Source organism: Saccopteryx bilineata, chromosome 5 (assembly GCF_036850765.1).
Source record: "Saccopteryx bilineata isolate mSacBil1 chromosome 5, mSacBil1_pri_phased_curated, whole genome shotgun sequence".
In the NCBI taxonomy this organism is placed as follows: Eukaryota; Metazoa; Chordata; class Mammalia; order Chiroptera; family Emballonuridae; genus Saccopteryx; species Saccopteryx bilineata.
This window is the reverse complement of record NC_089494.1, coordinates 214,305,156-214,323,019: the sequence shown is the minus strand read 5'-3', so window position 1 is coordinate 214,323,019 and position 17,864 is coordinate 214,305,156. Positions and strand designations below refer to the sequence as shown.

At 36.2% G+C, this 17,864-nt stretch overlaps 1 protein-coding gene across 1 annotated transcript in view; it reads right to left on the bottom strand.

Annotated features, from left to right (window-relative positions):
• Window positions 1-17,335, bottom strand: part of LOC136338168 (UDP-glucuronosyltransferase 2B31-like) — a 43,135-nt gene extending 25,800 nt beyond the window's left edge. Inside the window, exons 1-2 of the mRNA XM_066280279.1 lie at window positions 16,572-17,335; window positions 14,719-14,867 (exon numbers count right to left, since the gene is read on the bottom strand). Coding sequence (XP_066136376.1) covers window positions 14,719-14,867; window positions 16,572-17,292 — 870 coding nt within the window. The 5' untranslated portion in view covers window positions 17,293-17,335. The remainder of the gene's footprint in view (window positions 1-14,718; window positions 14,868-16,571) is intronic.
• Between the last annotated feature and the right edge of the window lie 529 nt (window positions 17,336-17,864).

Sequence of the window (17,864 nt, the reverse complement as noted above, 5' to 3'; positions counted from 1 at the left end):
GAAGCATCAACTCCCATATGTGCCTTGACCAGGCAAGCCCAAGGTTTCGAACCGGCAACCTCAGTGTTCCAGGTTGACGCTTTATCCCACTGCGCTACCACAGGTCAGGCAGCAAAATGTTCTCAAAGTTTCAGCTATATTATAACGTGTTTTAGAATTTCTCTTCTCTTTAAAAAAATATTTTTATTGCCTGACCAGGCAACAGCACATTGGATAGAAGGTCGGACTGGGACACAGAGGACCCAGGTTCAAAACGCTGAGGTCGCCGGCTTGAGCATGGGCTCACCAGGTTGAGTGCATGGTCACTTGCTTGAGCCCAAAGGTTACTGTTTTGAGCCCAAGGTTGCTGGCTTGTATTTCCAACCTCAACTGCCATAACTCACCAAGATTGCAACCTGTAGAGGGATTGGTGAGGCCAGCTTGAGCCCACACTACAGTCTTTCTACATAGACTCTATGTGGAGACCAGGCAGCCTCAAAAAGAGGTGAAGCAGCTGAAAAGTGGAGAAAAATCTTAAGGTGCTTGGGGTTTGTACAGAGCTGCTTTCACCTCTAACCAGAAGGAAGCTAGTCCTTATATATAAGTTGGTCCTGCCCACACTACGCAGGCACAGAAAACACAGAAACAAACAGCGAACAGAGCAATAGCTCCAGATAGGTAGCCCATCTCAAGTTATAGACATAGGCTGACACAACCAAGAACCCCGGAACACACACAACCAGTAGTGGGTGGCAGACAGCACCAATGCTATACTCGGTTAACTACACAAGCAGCAAGCCCAAAGGAGGAGTGCAGCAGGCAACAGCCACTGCAGAGAATAAATATGCCCAACAGGACAGACACTGCACAGTGTCTAATACATATGATCAAGATTGACCTTTAGAGCCAGCCAGACTGAGGTAATAACTTCACAAACAGTGTTTAAAGAAAGAACAAACAGTATTTAATATTCACATACAACAAGAGGGTAAATACCACCCTCAAGAAGCATTCCTAGAACAAAGAATTCAGGTGGCCTGGAAGTCAGTACCACTGGGCCCATCTTCCTCAGAAAGACACTACAATCAATTTCAAAGTCAGAGGAGAGGTACCTAATACAAAGACAGAATGGGCAAAGGAATATGACCCAAATAAACCAACAAGAGAAATCCCCAGAAAGAGAATTAAATGAAATAAAAGTAACCAAACTACCAGATGTAGAGTTTAAAATAATGATTATTAGGATTCTCAAGGATCTTAGAGCAACAATGGATGGTCACAATGAGACCTTAAACAGAAATAGGGAGCATCAAAAAAAGACATTGAAATCATAAAAAAGAATCAGTCAGAAATGAGAAATGCAATACCTAAAATGAAGACTGCACTAGAAGGAATCAATAACAGGCTGGAGGAAGCAGAGGATCAAATCAACAATTTATAGGACAAGATAAATGAAAGCACAGAAGCAGAGCAGCAAAAAGAAAAAAGGGCTGAAAAAGACTGAGGAAACTCTAAGAGACTTCTGCAACATGAAGAGAAAGGAAATCTGCATTGTAAGGGTTTCTGAAAAAGGGCACGGACAAGGGATAGAGAACTTGTTTGAAGAAATCATAGCCTAAAATTCCCCTAAATTGATGAAGAAAAAAGTCACACAGTGCAAGAAGCACGGAGAGTCCCATTAAAGATGAATCCAAGGGGGCCTATGCCAAGACATATCATAATTAATCTGTCAAAGTTCAGAGACAAAGGAAGAATACTGAAAGCTGCAAGGGAAAAGCACTTAATTACCTACAGAGGAGCACCATAATGATGATAGCTGATGTTTCAACAGAAATACATCAGGCCTGAAAGGATTGACAAGAAATATTCAAAGTGATGCAAAACAAGAACCTACAACCAAGACTACTTTACCCAGCAAGGCTATCATTTAACATTGAAGGAGAAGTAGAAAATTTCCCAGATAAAGACTCAAGGAATTCATTACAACCACATCAATACTGCAAGAAATGTTAAGGGGCCTGCTATAGAAGGAGCAAAGAAAAAAAGAAATTGAGAATAAGAGAACTGTAGATTTGAAGAATAAAATGGCAATAAATAAGTACATATCAATAATAACCTTAAATATAAATGGATTAAATGCCCCAATCAAAAGACCTAGGGTAGCTTCATGGATAAGAAAACAGTACCCATATATATGCTATCTTTAAGAAACCCACCTCAGAACAAAAGATATGTATAGACTGAAAGTGAAAGGAAGTAAAAAAGTATTTCATGAAATTGGAAATAAAAAAAGAGCTGGGGTAGCAATACTAATATGTGATAAAATAGCTTTTAAAAGAGGCTATAATAAGAGACAAAGAAGGTTACCACATAATGATAAAGGGAGCAATCCAACAGGAGGATATAACCATTATAAATATTTATACACCTAATAGAGCAGCACCTAAATATATAAAGCAGATTTTGATGGACATAAAAGGCAAGATTGACAGCAATACTCTAATAAGGGATTTTAGTATCCCACTAACATCAATGGACAGATTCTCCAGACAAAAAATTAAAAAAAAACCCCACAAAAAACAGTGGCCTAAATGACACACTAGATCAAATGGATTTAATTGATATTTTCAGAAAATTTCACCCCAAAGCTGCAGAATATACATTTTATACAAGTGCTCATGGTACATTTGCTAGGATAGGCCATATATTAGGATACAAAACAAGTCACAACAAATTTAAGAAGTTTGAAATCATATGAAGCATCTTTTTTTTTATTACAATGGCATGAAACTAGAAATAACTACAATAAAAAAACTGAAAAAACTTCAAACACTTGAAGGCTCAATAGCTTGTTGTAAATAATGAATGGGTTAACAATGAGTTCAAGGAAGAAATAAAAAATGTTCTTGAAACAAATGAAAATGAACATATAACAAACCAAAATCTATGGGACACAGCAAAAGCAACACTGAGAGGGTGGTTCAGAGCATTACAGGCATATGTTAAGAAGCAAGAAAAAGCTCAAATAAAGAACTTAATCCTGCACCTAAAAGACCAAGGTAAAAAACCAACATATAAAGCCCTGAGGAAGTTGAAGGAAGGAAATAAAAAAGATTAGAGCAGAAATAAATGACATAGAGGCTAAAAAAACAATGCAAAAGATCAATGAAACCAAGAGCTGGTTCTTTGAAAAGGTAAGCAAGATTGACAAACCTTTAAGCAGACTCCTCAAGAAATAAAGAGAGAGGACCTTAATAAATAAAATTATAAATGAAAGTGGAGTAGTAACAACTGACACAACAGAAATACAAAGGATTATAAGAAAATACTCTGAAGATCTACATGCCAAAAAATTGGACAACTTAGGCAAAATGGACAAATTCCTAGAAACATACAATCTTCCAAAACTCAATCTGGAATAATCAGAAAACATAAACAGACCAATTGCAACAGATGAAATTGAAACAGTTATCAAAACCTCCCAGCAAGTAAGTCCTGAACTATAAGGCTTCACCAGTGAATTTTACTGAAAATTCAAAGAACTAATACCTATCCTTCTCAAGCTATTCCTAAAAAATTCAAGAGCATGCAAGACTCCCAAACTCATTTTTTGAGGCCAGCATTATCCTAAGTTTAAAACCAGATGAAGACACTACAAAGAAAGAAAACTATAGGCCAGTATCCCTGATGAACATACATGCTATAATTCTCAACAAAATATTAGCAAAATATTTCCAGCAATACAGTAAAAAGATTATACATTATGATCAAGTGAAATTTATTCTGGGGTGGCAAGGCTGGTACAATATTCCCAAATCAATAAGTGTGATTCATCACATAAACAAAATGAAGGATAAAAATCAGATTATATCAATAGATGGAGAAAAAGCGTTTTATAAAATTCAGCACACATTTATGATCAAAACTCCAAGCAAAGTTGGAATACAGGGCGCATACCTCAACATAATAAAGGTCATCTGAGACAAACCAATAGCCAACATCATACTCCATGGGCAAAATTAAAAGCAACCCTCTTAAGATCAGGAACAAGAGAGGAGTGCTTTCTTATACCACTCTTATTCAAAATAGTTCTGGAAATTCTAGCCATAGCAATCAGATAAGAAGAAATGAAAGACATCTAAATTGGAAAAGAAGTAAAACTGTCATTGTTTGCTGCTGACATGATACTGTATATAGAAAACCCTAAAGTCTCAGTCAAAAAATGACTAGACCTGATAAATGAATTGGCAGGATATAAAATTAACATTCAGAAATCAGTGGCATTTTTATATACCAATAATAAACTGTCAGAAAGAAAAATTAAGGAAACAATTCCTTTCATGACTAAAATAGCAAAAAATAAAGTACGTAGCTATCAATTTAACCAAGGAGGTAAAAAAAATCTTTTACTTGGATAATTATAAGACTTTGGAAAAAAAATCAAGGAAGATACAACAAGTAGAAGCATATACTGTGTTCATGGCTAGGAAAAATTAACATCGTTAACATGGCTATCCTATCCAAAACAATCTATAGATTCAATACAATTCCTATTAAAATATCAATGGCATACTGCACAGATCTGGAACAAATATTTCAAAATTTTATATGGAATCATAAAAGAACCTATATAGCCTCAGCAATCAAAATAAAGAACAAAGTAGGAGATATCACACTTCCTGATATCGTTATACTACAAAGTCATTGTGATCAAAACAGGCTGGTATTTATATAACAGACACAGATCAGTGGAACAGAACAGAGAAGCCAGAAGTAAACCCATACCTTTATAGTCAATTGATATCGACAAAAGAGGCAAGAAAGAGTATTCAATGGAGTTAAGACAGTCTCTGTAATAAATGGTTTTGGAAAAATGGTACAGGGATATGCAAAAAAAAAAAAAATAGATCACTAACTTACATCATTAACAAAAACAAACTGAAAATGGATAGAAAACTTAAATATAAGTCACAAAACCATAAATATCTTGGAAGAAAATATAGGCAGTAAACTCTCTGTATCTCTCATAGCAATATTTTTGCCAATATATCTCCATGGGCAAGTGAAATAAAGGACAAAATAAACAAATGGGACTATATCAAACTAAAAAGCTTTTGCACAGTAAAAGACACCATTAACAACATAAAAAGACAACCCACACAGTGGAATAAGATATTCATCAATATGTCTGATAAGAGGATAATAACCAAAATTTATAAAGAACTTTTAAAACTCAACACCAGAGAGGTAAACAATCCAATTAAAAAATGGGTAAAGGAACTGAATAGACAATTCTTCAAAGAGGACATACAGATGGCCAATAAATATATGAAAAAATGTTCAGCATCACTAATCATCAGAGAAATGCAAATTAAAACCACAATGAATCCATGTTAATACAATAAATTAAAAATTTTAATAAAATATTTGCATCTTTTTTTATCAGGGACATTGACTTGTAATTTTTTTTTTTTGTACTCTGTGTTTTTGTGATCAGACTGTACTGCTTACTGGCTTTCATAGAATGAGTGTAGGAGTATTATTTTCTCTTCAATGTTTTGGAATATTTTGAGAAGGATAGGTATTGATTACTTGATAGAATTAAATGTTTAGTAGAATTACTTGTGTAATCATCTGGTCCTGAACTTTTGTTTGTTTGAAGTTTTTAAAAAAATATTATTACTTCTTTAATTTTCTTCCTAGAAAACAAAGTTTTCAGTTTTTAATTTCTCTCCAGTTTTTCATCAAAGGTTGTATGTTTTTAGAAAATTATTTTTTCTGGGTTTACAATTTGTTGTCATCAAATCATAGTACTATATTACTGTATATTTTTGGGGAGTTGGTTGTAACTTCTCCTCTGTTATTTATTATTTTATTTATATAGGCTTTCTTCTTCTCTTAATGAATCTGGCTAAATATTTATCAATTTTATCTTTTCAAAGAAGCAACAGTTACCTTCATTTTTTTCTATTTTTAACTTCTATTTTACTAATTTTTGCTCTGATATTTAATTTTTCCACTTATTTTGCCATTTTTATTTTTCCTTTTCTTTTTAGCTGTAATATTAAATTATTTATTTTGAATTTTTTAAAAGGGTAAACCTCTCTTACTATGAATTTTCCTATTAGTACTGCTATTGCTGCATCCTATAGATGTTAGAACATTGTGTTTTTATTTTCATTTGTCTCAAGGTAATTTTTGATATTCTGTTTGATTTTCTCTTACTCATTGTTTTTTAGTACAGTGGTCCCCAACCTTTTTTGGGCCACGGACTGGTTTAATGTCAGAAAATATTTTCACGGACTGGCCTTTAGGGTAGGATGGACAAATGTATCACATGATCAAGACAAGCGTCAAGAGTGAGTCTTAGACAGATGTAACAGAAGGAATCTGGTCATTTTAAAAAAGTAAAACATTGTTCAGAATTAAATTTAAATAATATGGAAATAATGTAAGTTATTTATTCTTTCTCTGCGGACAGGTACCAAATGGCCCATGGACTGGTACCAGTCCGTGGCCTGGGGGATGAGGACCACTAGTTTAGTAGAATCTTGTTTGGTCACTATGTGCTCATGTTCTTACTGTTTTCTTCTTAATTGATTTCTAATTTCATATATTTATGGTCAGATGGTCAGAAACCATGCTTGATATCGTTTAAGTCTTCTTGAATTGATTGAGACTTGTTTTGTGACTTAATATGATCTCTCCTGAAGAATGTTCCATGTGCCTTTTTTTTTTTTTAGTGAGGGAGACACACCCAGAGACAGATAGACTGGGACAGACAGACAGGAAGAGAGATGAGAAGTATCAACTCATTGTTGTGGCACTTTAGTTTTTTACTGATTGCTTTCTTGTATGTGCCTTAACCACGGGCTCCACCAAGCCTTGACCCCTTGCTCAATGCAGCGACCTTGGGCTCAAGCCATTGATCTTGAGCTTCAAGCCAGCAACCTTAAGCCAGTGACCATGGGTTCATGTCTATGATTCCACGCTCAAGCCAGTGATCTTGTGTTCAAATTGGTGAGTCTGTGCTCAAGCTGGCAACCTTGGAGTTTTGAATCTGGATCCTCAGTGTCTCAGATTTATACTCTATCCATTGCACTACCACCTGGTCAGACTCCATGTGTCTTTGAAAAGAATATGTATGTTGCGATTTTAGGAAGAAATGTTCTTTATATATTTTAAAATGTATCTGGTCTAATTTGAGGTATAAGATCATCGTTTCCTTACAGATTTTTCTGATGTGATGTTCTACTCATTAATGTAGGTTGGGTGTTAGAGGCTCCTACTGTTATTGAAATATGGTCAATTTCTCCCTTTATGTTTGTTAACTTTTGTTTTCTATATTTAGGTGCTCTTATGTTGGGTGCATAGGTATTTACAAATGTTGTATTCACTTCTTGGATTGATTTTTTTTATCATTATGTAATGTCTTTGTCTCATTTTACAGTCTTTGTTTTAAACTGTATTCTGTTTTATATGAGTATTGCCACCCCAGTTTTCTTTTAACTTTTATTTGCATGGCGTATGTTTTTCCATCTCTTCACTTTCTTTCTGTGTCTTTTGATATGAGGTGAATGTCTTTTAGTCATCATATAGATGGGTCTTTTTAAAAATGCATTTATCTACCCTATGCATTGTTATTAGAGCATTTAGTTATTTACATTAAAAGTAATTATTATTTTTTTTAAAGATTTAATTTTTTTAGAGAGGGGAGATAAAGAAGGAGAGAGAGAGAAGGGGAGGAGGAGCAAGAAGTAGCAACTTCCATCTGTCCTTTGACCAGGAAAGCCAAGGGTTTTGAACCAGCAGCCTCAGGATTCCAGGTCCACATTTTAGCCACTGTCACCACACGTTAGGCAAAAAGTAATTATTTATAGCTATATATATATTTTTTTACCATTTTTATAATTGTTTCATGGTAGCTTTTATAGTTTTCTGTTCCTCTCTGCATTTCTTGATCTCTCCTTGGTTTTCTGGTCTTGTTTAGTTTTCTGGGAGAGTTATTTTTCTTTGTTTTTTTGGGGGGTATTTTTTAAATAAATTTTTGGTTTGTTATTACATATATATCAACCTATAATGATAGCAGTTTATTTTAAGCTGATATACATGAGAGTTCAAAATATTCTAAAAGAGCTACATTTTTACTGCCCTATTTTGTTTTTTTTGGCATTATATTTGACATCTTTTGATTGCTGTATATCTCTTAAATAGTTTTTGTATATACTTGTAGTTGGTTTGCTATTTTGTATTTGAACTTTTGTAATAGCTTTTTGGTTGACTGATCCATTGTATTATTTTATATATTTGCCTTTACCAATGAGATTTCTTTCTTATTTCTGTTTATGGCCTTTTTATTTTCTGTCTAAATAAGGCCCTTTAACATTTCTTTGTCTTTATTTTATTTTTATTTTTTAGAGAGAGAGACAGACAGAGAAAGACAGGAAGGAAGAGAGATGAAGAGATGAAAAGCATCAACTCATAGTTGTGGCACCTTAATTGTTCATTGATTGCTTTCTCATGCGTGCCTTCAATCCAGTGACCTTTGGGCTCAAGCCAGTGACCATTGATGGGGTTATGTCTATGATCCCGTGCTCAACCTGGTGACTCCTTGCTCAAGCTGGTGAGCTCGTGCTCAAGCTGGATGAGCCTGTTCTCAAGCTAGTACCGTGGGGTTTTGAACTTGGGTCCTTAACGTCCCTGGCAAATGCTCTTGAAAAGCTGATTCTTTAGTGATGAATTTTAATTTTTGCTTGTCTGGGAAATTCTTTGTCTCTTCTTCAATGCTAAATGATAACCTTGCATGGTAGAGTATCTTATGTTGTAAATTCTGTTCTTTTAGCACTTTAAGTATATTCTACTACTACCTTCTGGCTTGTAACTTTTCTCCTTAAAAGTTAACTGATCATAGAGGTTTTCCCTCTATGAGACTAATTGATTTTCTCTTGCTGCCTTCAATATCCTCTTTTTTTCTTTTGTCATTTTAATTATAACATATTTTGATGTTGTCTTTTTAGGTTCATCTTTCTGGATCTGGATGTCTGTTTCTTTCCCCAGGTTAGGAAATTTTTCAGCCATTATTTATTTATTTTTTTCAAATAGTTTTTTCTGCCCCCCCCCTCTTTCCTTCTTGGGTCTCCATACTGTGAATGGTTATTCTCATGATGTTCCAGAGGTCTTTTAAATTATTCTTATTTTTAAAATTTTTTTCTCTTTTTTTGCTGTTTTGACTGGGTGATTATCACTATTCTTTCAGTTGCTACCCTTTCTATTATTTAATCTTCTGTTGAATATAGCATATTTTTTTCCTATTTTAGTTATTGTATTCTTCAGTCCAGATTAGCTCTTTTTTTATATTTTGTAATTGTTTGTTAATGTTCTCACTGTGTTTCTCTATTCCTCTGTCATATTTGGTGATCATTCTTATGACCATTATATTGAATACCTATCAGGCAAATTACTTATCTTTTTTTTTATAGTTTTTTTCTTGAAGCTTTTATATGTACTTTCATTGAAACATATTTCTGTTTCCTCATCTGTATTACAGTCTGTGTTTATTTCTAAGAAGTAGATGAAACAGCTACCTCTCCTGAACTTGGTAGAACGCCTTTGTGCAGGGATGACCTCTGTGTGTGTTGAATGGCTTTGGTAACCTAGCTGGAGCTGAAGTGATGGCTTGAGGCACTAGGGATTTTATGGCATACAAGATAGCCACAGGTGTGGCAGACACGGGCCATTTTCCCAGGATGCTTGACTCTGGGGACACCATGGTGGGTTGGCTGGTTGAATTTGGAGCAGCCAGGTGCATGTGCCTGCAGTAGTACAATATTATGGAAGTTTAGTTGTCTGAATCTGGAGTGAGTATGGGCTGAGGGGATAGTGCACACTATGGGGGCTTAGTAGGGGGGCTGCAGTGCTTGAACTGAATTCCTGCTCAAGCTAGCTGTTGAGAGAGAATGTAAACAATGGCACCTCCAATCCCAAATTGTTTCCAAAGCCTGAAATGTTCTTGCAGTTTTCCAACATTCTCTATGCAGTCTCTCTGTTTCATTTGTTTCACAGAAGCTGTTCAATCAACTCTCAACCCTCAGATGCTTTTTAGGAGAAATTGCTGTACAAGAGGGATTTGATGTGATGTGTGAGTTCAGCGTTTTCCTGTGCTGACATCTTAGCCCTTTTTCCCCCAAATCACTGTTTACAGGCTGAAGAATCACTGTAATTCGTAATTCTGGAATTACAGTTGGAATTTTCATAAAATAGTCCAAAGATTTCCATTTTTAATCTAGAATTGTACTTGTATAGTCACTTGTTTGAATGACTAAGTTTCTAGCTTGTTATATATGACATTTTCAGCTCTGAAATAATATTTTAAAATTTAATTTTTTTTTTTTACAGAGACAGAGAGAGTCAGAGAGAATGATAGAGACAGACAGACAGGAATGGAGAGAAATGAGAAGCATCAATCATCAATTTTTCCTTGCGACACCTTAGTTGTTCATTGATTGCTTTCTCATACGTGCCCTGGCTGTGGGGCGACAGCAGACCGAGTAATCCCTTGCTCAAGCCAGCGACCTTGTGTCCAAGCTGGTGAGCTTCGCTCAAACCAGATAAGCCCGTGCTCAAGCTGGAGACCTTGGGGTCTCAAATCTGGGTCCTCCGCATCCCAGTGCGATTCTCTATCCACTGCGCCACTGCCTGGACAAGCGTGAAATAATATTTTAAAATACATTTTCTAGTAGAATGTGCTATAACTGGCTGTGGGGGCCCTCATCATCATCTCACTGAGTCCCATAGGGAGCACCTGCACCACAGTAGGAGAGGTAAAGCTGTGTTTTTTGCATCAGATGTCTGGTCACATTCTTGAGTAGCTCAGTTCAATGTATATAAAGTTAATGGTGAAGTCATGTTCATTCAGAATTGCTTCAAAATTCTGACTGTGGTCCAGGATCCTTGTCAGTTTTCACATTTTATTACTTTCTCTACTAGAAAAATTTCCAATTGCTCAATGGACTTTCTACCTCGACACCCACAAATATGTAAGGAGCCAAAAGTTTCATGGTTATGTGGTTCAAACTTCATACTTCTATATTTTCCCCCCTGATCTTTTTATTTTAAATACTTTTTTTTGATGTTTTTTTTAAATTTATTATTTTTTAAAATTTATTCATTTTTTAGAAAGGAGAGAGAGAGGGAGAGAGAGAGAGGAGAGAGACAGAGAGAGAAGGGGGGGAGGAGCAGGAAGTATCAACTCCTATATGTGCCTTGACCAGGCAAGCCCAGGATTTCGACCAGCGACCTCAGCATTTCCAGGTCGACGCTTTATCCACTATGCCACCACAGGTCAGGCCTATTTTAAATAATTTAATAGTTTTTTTTCTCTATGGAAAATAATGATATAACTCTTCTAAAATAAAATTTTACTTTCTCATTCTAATCATTATTTAAAGGTTTTGTTTAAAGAAATAGAGATATAATTTGTGTATAATATCCTATAAATTTAAGGGGTATGGTATATTGAGTTGATTTATTTATAGAATATGATTACCACCTTCGCATTACTGAACATCTTTATTAGGTCATTTTATTACCTTTCTCTGTGTATTGTGAGAACATTTAAGATCAGGTCTCTATAAATTTTCAAATATATAATAGAGTATTGTTGCTATAATTACTACATCTCCTGAACGTTATCACTGAGTTGCAAGTTTGTATGTTTTTTTTTTTAATGATTTTTTAAAATTAAATTTATTTTATTTTATTTATTCATTTTAGAGAGGAGAGAGGGAGAGAGAGAGAGAGACAGAGAGAGAGACAGGGGGGAGGAGCTAGAAGCATCAACTCCCATATGTGCCTTGACCAGGCAAGCCCAGGGTTTTGAACCAGCGACCTCAGCATTTCCAGGTCGATGCTTTATCCACTATGCCACACAGGTCAGGCAGTTTGTATGTTTTGACCAACTTCTTCTTAACCCCCTTTTCCCTTTTACTAGTCCATGGTAATCAGCATTCTACTCTCTGTTTCTAGAAGTATACCTTTTTTAGATTCTATGTATTGTATAAGTGATATTATATATTATTTGTCTTTTCCTGTGTGACATATGCCACTTTGCATAATGCCTTCATGGTTTATCTATATTGTTTCAAATAGTAATATATCCTTCTTTCTTATGGCTGAATAATGTTCTATTATCCATGTGTATTTGTGTGTGTGTATGTATTTCACATCTACACCCATTCATTTATTGACAGACACTTAAGTTGTTCTCATATATTGACTGTTGTGAATAATTGTACAATAAACATGGAATAATGGATATAGTTTTTATATGCTATTTTTCTTACTTTTGGAAATATACTCAGAAATAGGATTTCTCCATCACATAGTAGCTCTACTTTAATTTCTTGAAGAACATACTATTTTTTATAGTGTTTGCACTGATTTTACATTCCCACCAACAGTGCACAATGTTTTGTGTTTTTAGTAGATCACTGAGATTCCTTAACACAGCTATTTTCAATTTTTTTGGGTGGTGTAAGTCATGTTTCCCTGTCTGTATTTGGTTGCTGGAGGATTACTGTAAAATTTGCTATAGATGATATTCTTTTAGACCTTGTATGAATATTCCTGCCCTGTGCTTCTTGCTCCCTCTTGTGGGAGAAATCTTAAGCCTGTTTGTCTTCCCTCCATCTTATAAAAGACCAGACCTGATGGTGGTGCTACAGCTCAAGTTTGTGGTTTCTCTCTTGTTGACAAACCCTGTCCTGCATTCTGCTCTTTCTCTCTAGTCTTCTAACAAATCTTGCTCTTGTGCTGCCCCTGGCAGCTTGTACATGGAGCTGGCCACAGACAAGGAGGTATGGGTTTGGAATGCAGTTCACTGTTGGTGCCCACAGGCTAATTGTGGGGATATGTAGGAGAGGTTTCCTTCATGGTTTGTGGTCAAGTTTCATGATGGAGTACAGAATGCTGTCAGGAGGGACTGTGTCTCTTCAATGCCCTCTGGGAACCTCACATGGCACTCTCTTGTCTGCTCCCTCTCACCAGGTACTGATGCTGTGACAGGGAAATGAAGCCCCTTTGAAGTATCCTGGACACCAGGGAAACTCACCATCTACTTATCAGCTCTCCCTGTCCCTGTGGGAGCAATGACAGCCTCCTGTAGCCCTAAGCTGTGCTACCTCGGAGAAGGAACACTGCTGGCAAAGTTGAGCTCTCCTCTTACTCACATCAATGCAAACACATATATTTTGTGCTCCAACAATGTTCTGGAACTTCTCGGGAAATTAGGACTTTCACAAAAGCTCTCTAACCCAGAGGTGGCTGCCCAAGTCTGGGTTCTGTGGGTGCTGCTGAACAGCAGTCATGAGGTGGAGGAACCCATTCACAATGTCCTGTGGTATCGCAGCCAGTACCAGAGTCTTTCTGCATATTACCTGATACATAAGTGAGTGAGTTTCTTCCCAGGTGCCTTGGCAGATGATGCTGGATACCAAAATTTCCACAAGGCATTCTTGGTTGTGGATAAGTAATAAATTTTTGTTTTTGAATGGAGACAAAAACAAGGATGTTCTCTATTCAGTTATACCAGATTCCTGTTGTAACTCCTGAAGTTATTATGATCTAGTCTCATGGGATGTTCTCTAGCATTATAGTAGCATTATATATATTTTTTATTACAATTCTTTCCACAATTTTGATTACTTGCTTATATTATTGTATATATCTTTCCAAATAGAATATTCGGTGTGTGGGAGCACAAACTGTGTCCACACTGCTCCCCTACATATTTAGTACTTATCCTTGCACTATGCTAGTCACCTTAAAATTATTCTTTGCATTGAATAATTTTAGGCAGTAGTGCAGTGGATAGTGGGTTGGACTGGGACGCGGATAACTCAAGTTCAAAATCTTGAGGTCGCCGGCTTGAGTGTGGGCTCATCGGGCTTGCATATGGGCTCACCAGTTTGAGTGTGGGATCATAGGCCTGACCCCATGGCCGCTGGCTCACACCCAAAGATTGTTGGTTTGAACCCAAGGTCGCTGGATTTGACAAGTGGTCCCTCGCTCTGCTGTAGCCCCCAGGTCAAGGCACATATGAGAAAGCAATCAATGAACAACTAATATGCAACCATGAAGGATTGATACTTCTCATCTTTCTCCCTTCCTGTCTGTCTCTCCCTATCTGTCACTCTCTCTGACATCTCTCCCTGTCTGTGTTAAAAATAAAAAAAAAATTAATTAAAAAAATAAAATTCTTCTTTGCACTACTGGCTTATACTTTTTTATGTGTTAAATAATAAAGGCCTTAATTTAGCTGATCCTGGTTCCGAAGTCTCCAAAGGACTCCTAAGTATAATTTTTATTCTGTAATGATGACATTCAAACACTTGTAATAGTATAGAAATCTATGAGTTTCTCTCTTTTTTAAAAATTTTATTCATTGATTTGAGAGAGAGAGAGAGAGGAAGGAAGAGATAGAGAGAGAAGCACTAACTCATTTCACTTAGTTGTTCCATTTATTTGTGTACTCATTGATTGCTTCGGTAGGTGCCCTGACCAACCTGTGATCTCTGGCTCACCGGTTGACACTTTATGCACTAAGCCACTCAACCAGGGCTGAAATCTATGAGTGTCTAATTGGCAGTTCTCAGTGTGATCAGATGTTCTAAGTGAAGAACACAAAATCATTTATATTGAAAGTGCAAAGTAAACAACAAAAACAAACATGAATAGGTTTACCTTAGGCAGAGGTTTAGCAGGCTTGCAGTGGAGCCCTCCAACAAATTCAAAATGTGGCAGAAATGGGCGAGGAAATTCAAAATCCCAATAGGTTCGAATGAGCCATATTTCAGCTCTCCCCATTACCTCAGATAACGTTGTGGGCCTTCCTGAAAGGTGGAAAAACAAAAGTTAGAGAAATGATAATATTGTGAATATGACATTTAGTTTTCAGAAAAACATTTGGAATAATGTAGTCCAAGATGTTTAAAGTTCTCTGATTGGATAATACAAACATCTTTATATGCAGTTATCTGATATCATGTTCATCCATATGAAAAATATATATGATAAAGTGTAAGTGTCTTTTTTCACTGACATCTAATCAGTAATTCACAATCATAGAAATTGATGAAACCTAAGCCACTGTTGAATTAAACATGCATTTGTTTACTCTGTAAAGTGCAAAAGTAACAGTTGCAAATGTCAACAATGATTTCAACTCCTTAATAAATTAATTCTACCATAGCCATGGAAACACTTCTCCCTAGATTGCTTAGTGTAGTTTCTACAATTTAGCGAGCTATTCCTTTGACCCTAGATTTACCAAAAACGGAAGCTTTGAAATTGTAGCTTAATTTCTAGTAATATAATTGCATTTAATTCATTTTAAGGGCATAATAATACTTGTACATTAATAAAAATGTTGAAAAAAACCCCAGCTTGAGTATTTTTATTAAGTATGGTAATAGATGTCCTCATTTTAAATTTTGGCTTATTTTGTTTTTAATGAAGGAAGAGTTTTCACAAAATATAATTTAGTGACTTACATGTCCAACCTGTAACAAAATTTTAGGTTTTTAAACAGATGATTCATAAGTACATAATGAAGGGATGTGAAATCATTAGGTACTTCAAATAATAGGTTCCAAAGGCTGGCATAGATCCACTCTATTTCTCTATTGTAAATGAATCTTTTATTTTTTAAAATATTTTTATTTTTTGTCTGACCATGTGGTGGCACAGTGGATAGAGCATTGCACTGGGATGCAGAAGACCGAGGTCACCAGCTTGGACCCAAGGTTGCTGGCTCGAGCAAGGGGTTACTCAGTCTGCTGAAGGCCCACGGTCAAGGCACATATGAGAAAGCAATCAATGAACAAGGTGTCGCAATGAAAAACTGATGATTGATGCTTTTCATCTCTCTCTGTTCCTGCCTGTCTTTCCCTATCTATCACTCTCTCTGACTCTTTCTCTGTCTCTGTAAAAAAAAAAAAAATTTCTGAAGTGAGAAGCAAAGAGGCAGAGAAACAGACTCCTGTATGCCCCTGAGCAGGATCCACCCAATAAGCCCACCAGGGGCAATGCTCTGCCCATCTAAGACATTGCTCTATTTCAACCAGAGCCATTCTAGCGCCCGAAGTGGAGGGCATGGGGCCATCCTCAGCACCTGGGTCAACTTTGCTCCAGTGAAGCCTTGGCTGTGGGAACGGAAGAGAGAGAGATAGAGAGGAAGGAGAGGGGTAAGGGTGGATAAGCAGATGGGCGCTTCTCCTGTGTGCCCTGGCTGGGAATGGAACCTGAGTCTGACACATGCTGGTCCGATGCTCTACCGCTGAGCTACCCATCCAGGGCCGTAAATGAATCTTTTAGATAACATGGTAAAATAGTTCAGTTTATAAAACACTAACACATACAAGAAGAAGCAGTTCCTCAATGACTGTATAATTTACAATGAGAGATCATTGTATAATTTTATTTCATCATTTTACTTATAAAAGACAAATTCCTCTGACTTAAGATTCATGCAAACTCACCTTCTAAGACACAAGGAAAGGTAGAACTTCATGTTACCAACTAAAAAGATGACTTACCTAGTACTTCACTGTAAAACTGATCCCACTTCTTATGATTAAATGTTTGGAACCAGAAGTCAAAATAAAGCACATACATCATATTTTTTACCCTCTCCAGGAATGTCATTCGATCACTTAATTCTGACAAAACAACAGGTACGTAGGAAGGAGGGAATGGGAGTCCTCCACTGTGCTTCTCAATCGTATAGCCTGGAGAGAAGCGGAGGCTGTACACCAGAGGAATCTCAAGTAGCTCAGCCAGCAGCTCCCCACAGGGTCCAATGGCGTCTGCAAGAATGACATCAAACCTGGATTCTTGTAGTTTTGTCCTAAGTTTCTTGTTCAAAGCTACATCTTTACAAAGTTTTTGAATATAATCATAATATTGTAAAAGGATTTGTTGCATTAGTGAAAAATAATCCCAAAATGTATCTTTTGGCATATATGTCCATTTATTGTTCATCTGCGTGAAAAGAACTTCAAAATCCTCTTTTGTTAAAGATGTAGGAAAAATCTCAAATTTAATAGCAGATGGTTTGGTGGCATCAACAAGAATTGCAGCCTCAGATGTCAGAACAGTCACTTCATGGCCTCTCTGGACGAGTTCATCCAGGATTGTCTTCATATTGATCCAATGGCTGTATTCTGTGGGCCACACCAGCACCTTTCCACAACACGCAGGGCTAATGGAACAGCTCAGCTGTAGCAGCAGCAGAACTGAAATCCACTTCGTAGACATCCTGGTGGAATATAATGCTTCTTTTCAAATAGCTTTCTCCTTCTGCTAAAGTTCATGTTTATCTCCAAGGAGATCTCAATAAAAGTTAAAATATAACTTCTACACCTCGAAGTAAATACAGTATATCAACAGTCAGAACATTTAATTGCAAGCCAAAAAAATCATAAGATAGAAGACTTATTTTTTATACAAATTTGTGTTATATCTACAAGTGCTATAATCCAGCTAAGAGTTATCTTTTAATACCCCTATATTATATTATGTAGTACAGATGAAAGTGAGAATTATAGGATTGAAGGATGACTGTGTCTGTAATCTCTTTTCATGGAGAAAGGCAGATAAACCCTTTCTATAGCTGGTCAGCAATTACCTTGATGAGGGTTCAAGAGATTTAATTTTTTAAATAAAGCTTTGTGAACATGTAATTCATACACCATTTAATTGATAAATTTCAAATGTACAGTTCAATAGTTCCTTGTGTATTCACAGAATTGTGCTACCACCATGATGATCACATGAAGAGCATTTTGAAACCCCAAATGACACCTTAAAATTTTCATTGAACTCGCTAA